General features: G+C 41.6%; 1 protein-coding gene across 2 annotated transcripts in view; it reads right to left on the bottom strand.

The window, feature by feature from the left end:
• tmtc3 (transmembrane O-mannosyltransferase targeting cadherins 3) overlaps positions 1-6000 on the bottom strand; it is a 123177-nt gene that overhangs the window by 23657 nt on the left and 93520 nt on the right. For both annotated transcript variants that reach the window (XM_072268149.1, XM_072268150.1), the window contains exon 9: positions 2698-2818. In XM_072268149.1, the coding sequence (XP_072124250.1) occupies positions 2698-2818 (121 nt within the window). The remainder of the gene's footprint in view (positions 1-2697; positions 2819-6000) is intronic.

The following is a 6000-nucleotide window of genomic DNA, read 5'->3' as shown; positions in this document are numbered from 1 at the left end:
GGAGTCATCGGGGCGCCGTCATGATGGCATTTTTTTTTAGCAGGCTTTCTTATTTTTATGAGCCCGAATTGCTACCTCGATGCTCAACCCAGCACGGATGGAAAGCATGCAAGAGAGCCAGCTGGATTCGAACTCGGGAGCTTTTGCTCCGAAGTCTGGCGCTGATGCCACTACGCCACCAGCCGGCAAGATTGAAAGAGTACGGAGAAAATCACAAGGATATTTCTGGACCTGAAGAACTGAATTATAGGGAAAGACTGAATAAATTAGGGCTTTATTCCCTGGAGCATAGGAGGATGAGGGGAAATTTGACAGAGGTATACAAAATTATGAAGGGTATAGATAGGGTTAATGAAAGCAGGCCGTTTCCACTATGGTTGGGTGAAACTAGAACTAGAGGTCATCAGTTAAGGGTAAAAGGTGAAATATTTAAAGAGAACCTGAGGGAGAACTTCTTTACTCAGAGGACGGTGTGAGTGTGGAGGAATCTGTCAGTGGAAATAGTGAATGTGGGATTGATTTCCACATTTAAGAGATTTGTTTGATAAGTACATGGATACAAAGGGTGTGGAGGGCTTTGTTTCAGATGTGGGTTGATGAGTCTAGACAGAATAACAGGACTGGACGGGCCAAAGGGCATTTTGCTGTGCTGTAATGCTCCCTGACTCTATCTTTCCTATAATGGAGTGACCAGCACTGAAGGCAAAATGTTCCAGTATAAAACTGCAACATAACTTCTTGACATTGGAAGTCAATTCCTCGATTAATGAAAGCAGGCATGCCAAGGCCATCACTCCTTATGGAACATTGAGACAGCCTGGATTCCATGGTGATTTAATCGGCAGGGCTATAATACTTTGTGCAGCCAGGGAGAGAGCACAAGTTCATTGTCCAGTGAATTTGGTGTCCCTTTCAGGATGTCTCAAACACTTTCCAACCAGGAAGAACATCAGTAAGAAGCACTATTGCATCTTAGGAAACAAAGTTATAAAATTCCACATTTAAGAAACACTTATTTATTTAGAGATGCAGCACAGGAACAGGCCACCCAATTACACCCATGTGATCCACTAACCTACTATCACGTATGTCTTTGGAATGTGGGAGGAAACCAGAAATCCCGGAATAAGCCCATGCAGTCATAGAGAGTACATACAAACTCCTTACAGACAGAGGTGGGAATCAAACCCTGATCTTACAGATGGTGCTAACTCTTCTGCTACCATGCCACCCCCTAATGGTTTATTAGAGTCAGGAACTCAACCCTAGTTGCTGGCGCTGTTAACAGTATTACGTTAAACACTACGCTGCCAGGCCACCCATTTAGACAGGCTGGGAGCAGAGAGAGATGGACCACCTATAACCATATAACAATTACAGCACAGAAACAGGGCATCTCAACCCTTCTAGTCCGTGCCGAACTCTTACTCTCACCTAGTCCCACCGACCTGCACTCAGCCCATAACCCTCCATTCCTTTCCTGTCCATATAGCTATCCAATTTAACTTTAAGTGACAACATCAAACCTGCCTCAACCACTTCTGCTGGAAGCACGTTCCACACAGCTACCACTCTCTGAGTAAAGAAGTTCCCCCTCATGTTATCCCTAAACTTTTGCCCTTTAACTCTCAATTCATGTCCTCTTGTTTGAATCTCCCCCACTCTCAATGGAAAAAGCCTATCCACGTCAACTTTATCTATCCCCCTCATAATTTTAAACACCTCTATCAAGTCCCCCCTCAACCTTCTACACTCCAAAGAATAAAGACCCAACTTGTTCAACCTTTCTCTGTAACTCAGGAGATGAAACCCAGGCAACATTCGAGTAAATGCAGGAAGACGTGCAGTTTAAATTGGTATCATGGCCGGCAGCACTAGGGTGGGGGGTGGGGGTGGGGGGCGGAAGAGAGACCTGTACAATACTGTTCTATGTACTAAAACAGCCAATTTATACACAACAAACTCACACGTTGCTTTGTAGTAATGGCCTTTTCATCTAATTTTAATTAACATCATCTATGGAAAAATATTTGCCAGGTCATCAAGGGTAACTCCCATGCTGTGCTTCCAACTCTTTCACTTGATAAGATTCAATAAGATTATGGCTGGTCTTTTACCTCCACGTCACTTCTTTGCACTAGCCCATATTTCTAGATTCTTCCATTATTTAAACAGCAGAATAAAATAAACACTTTTTAAAAGGAAAAACTCAAGAACCATTAGGACATCATTTCAAGAATCAGAAAATTTAAAAATCACAAGCTTTAATAATTGTACTCTTGCTACTGGACCTAGTTAATGGAAACACAAGAGACTGTAGACACTGGAATCTGGAGAACAAACAAGATGCTGGAGGAACATTGTTCTGCTGAACATGGTGGGCATGCTACATTGGCGACACTTGCAAGCCGCTCCCAGCACATCCTTGGGTGTGTTAGCTGATAATGCAAATTACACATTTCACTGTATGTGAGATAAATAAACCTTAATCTGAACTCAATGGGCCAGATAGCATCTCTGGGGGAGAATGAACAGTTGATAATTTGCATCGAGACCCTCTATCCAAATGAAGGGTCTCGACCTGAAACATCAACTGTCCATTTTCCTCCACACATGCTGCCTGATGGGCTGAGTTCGTCCAGCATCTTGTTTGTAGGTTTAGTTCCTAGTTGCATTACAGGTAAAGTGTGATTGTACCTTTAGACCAGACATGAATAGGGTGTACTCTGATTTCCAATCCCAATTTCGGTAAATTGTCTTACTGGTATGGGTGATAAGCAGAATCATCAAGCCAATCCAAGCAAGCTTCTTTAGGCACCTAAATTTTAAAAAAATGAAACTGGTCAGTGAACTGTCACCATTCATTATCAAACACCCCCACCATCCAGGCCATGTTCTCTTCTCACTGCTATCATTAGGAAGGAGTACAGGAGCCTTAGGTTCCACACCACCAAGTTCAGGAATAGTTATTACCCTTTAATCATCAGGCTCCTGAACCAGTGTGGATAACTTCACTCACCTCAACACTGAATTGATCACCAAACACAACCTGCAGACCCAACTTCAAGGACCCTACAACTCACGTTCTCAGCATTATTTATTTATTTATTACAGTGAATTCTGGTTAACTGAGACACATTGGGACCAGCATATTTTGGCCCAATTAAGCGGCTGCTCATTAGTTGGTTTCATAGTTCAAAAAGGTATAGAAAGGAAAAACTACTGTTTAACTGAGTAACAAATTAAATAGTTAAATGAAATACAGAACAAAGATTAACATCACCAACACTGCTATAGTTATCGACCGACCTCCAAGAGGACCACAACCTTGTTGCTGGGTTTAGAGGTTTCTGTGCCTCAATGACCTGGAGAGCTATGTTGGCTAGAGTCAGGGCTTTATGCTTTGGCTCTTGGTAGGGTCACCCATCCCAAACAGGTCAAAGGGTAGAGGCCAGACTAAGAATTTTCCACCACTTCTCCAGGTTCTGGGGTTCAGCTCAGGGCTAACAACCCTAACTGGTGAAAAAAAAATTATTACAGAAACAGCAGTGAAGAATCCCTCTGCACTTGAATGCGATTGTATTTCTGAGTCTTCATCCGGGACGTGAGTTAGTGACAATAGTGAAAACTGAGCAGAAGCTACTGCCATGATGAAAGAAGCCCTGAGCACTACCAAAGATGGAGGATCTTCATTCTTGCCCTAAATGCTGATGGCGGAATGGGCAGTAAACAAATAAGTTATCAGCAGAGGAATTCATCCAGTGTACGCTGCTATATTCCTTTGATTGATTATAAATGAACAAAATCAGCACAGACAACTAGTGCAAATAATGAACTACCTTCATTGTCTTCTTGCATGAAGTAGTGTTGCAATCCAACAATTAATTTCCTGGCATCCTGTGCCTTCACTAGCTTAAGTTCAAATGTGTTATCTTCATCATTTTCCTCATCTTTATATTTCCTGCCTTGTTTTGATACAATGCTTTAGATGACAGCATCCTCCAAGTCTTCATTTCAATGCAACATTCAAGATGATTGTTAATACCTTCAAATTCTCTGTACTTTCTAATTTGTTGAAGTAGTGAAATCTTTCATTTTCACTCCCGGCTGTTTCTGGCATCTCCAAGCCTGAATGCTTGAAATCAGTGAGCAAAGCAGTTTGAATTGAGATTCTTGACAACTATCAGTGACAAACTATACTACCTGTAATAGGACAATCCTTGCACTCACTTCCTTGGTTGTTGAAGATTTTCTTCAAATGCTTCAAAAATATGGTTGACTAACTTTCCACAGTTACTCTTTAAAGTATTTATGATTCCCAAATCCATTAGCTTCATGACCCAGCTTCTTAACTAGTTCCTTTGACTTTTATTAAACATTGGTCCACTGACACGCACACCTTGGGCTAAATATATGACGTAACAGAAGCACACGCAGCTGATGTAATTTAAAAACTGTTGGCGCTAAATATAGTGTAGTGTCCAATGGCCACACAAGTGCACACAACTGACGCTAGCTAGAAACTGTTCGGCAAGTCTCCTGTCCCAATTAAATAGCATAGTGTCCCAAATAAACTAAGAGAATCCTGGCTATTTTCTCAATTAAGTTTTGTTCTCAAAGAATTGTCCCAAGTTAGTGGCTGCCCCAATTAACTGGTGACATAGTTAACTGGAATCCACTATGCAATTTTTTATTTGCAGTCTGTCTTTGTTTGCACATTGGTTGTTTGTCAGTCTGTGTGTGTATCTACAGTGAATGCTTGAAAGGAAATGCATCTGAGTGGAGTATTTGGTGACATATATATTTTTTGATAATAAAGTTACTTCGAAAATATCAGAACATTAGATCCAACAGCAAAACAAAAACTAAGCACTCATCTTCATTATAGAGTCAATGAGGTAACTTTTGTAAGGGATTGAGGAGTGACCTTACAGAGGTGGTGTATAAGATCATAAGGGGCATAGCGCACATGGTCTTTTTCCTAGGGAAGGGTAATTAAAAACTAGAGGGCACAGGTTCAAGGTGAGAGGGGTAAGATTTAACAGGGGACCCGAGGGGCAAATTCTTCACACAGCAGGTGGTGAGTGTGTGTGGAATGAGCTGCCACAGAAAGTTGAAGAGAAAGGTATATTCAAAAGCCATTTGGATAGTATGTGGATAGGAGAAGTTTACAGTGATGTAGGCCAAACAGAGGTAATGGGACAAGCTTGGTGGGCACCATGGTCAGCATGGACCAGTTGGGCCAAAGGGCTTGTTTCTGTGTTGTACTGCTCTGCTGTATGATTCTAACCACCTTCCAAGGTGGGTGTAAATCAGCCCATTGAAATGGCCTGGGAAGCAACATGGGTAAGGGGTTCTGCTCACTGCCTTGACTTTATTCATCTTTCAATCACCATCACTTTTGCGTGGGAACATTGGCAAGTGTAAACTGGGTTTAATAATGAGAAATTAATATGAAGGTTGTCTCTTTCTCACATTACAGTACCACAAAGTCCTTCACTGTCTGCAAGGTGCTCCAGCAATGCTGATGTCCTGAGAAGGCCCAAAAAAATGCAAGCTCTGATTATTCCTAGGGTCCAAATGTTGTCATTTAGTTAGTGCAGAGTCAAAGCCTCAAGATACGAAGACAAGCCAATCAAATAAATTCAGTGATCAACAATATTAGTTCGAGGTGAAAAGGTACCCCTCACAGTCAACATTGTGTGAATAACCATGCATTTAAGCTGAATTTATTAGGCACCAAATATCTTTGAAATAACATGGAGTATAAAGTAGTGATGGGAAGGACCATCTAATTTATTTCTGGTGATCCTGAATACAGGGGAAATGCTGTCCAGGGACTGATGATTTCTCCAAACAGTGCCATGGAACTTTGCATCAAGTCGAAAAGGCAATGTATTTATGTTGGATTTCAAGAACAGTACCTCTTGGCGCTGCACCATTCCTTTCACATTGCACTGAATAAACAACTTATACTGTTTCACAAACACTGCAGATGCT

This window comes from Mobula birostris, chromosome 9 (assembly GCF_030028105.1).
Source record: "Mobula birostris isolate sMobBir1 chromosome 9, sMobBir1.hap1, whole genome shotgun sequence".
NCBI classification, from domain to species: Eukaryota; Metazoa; Chordata; class Chondrichthyes; order Myliobatiformes; family Myliobatidae; genus Mobula; species Mobula birostris.
Note: the sequence above shows the minus strand (reverse complement) of the source record. Positions and strands in the feature narration are given on the sequence as shown.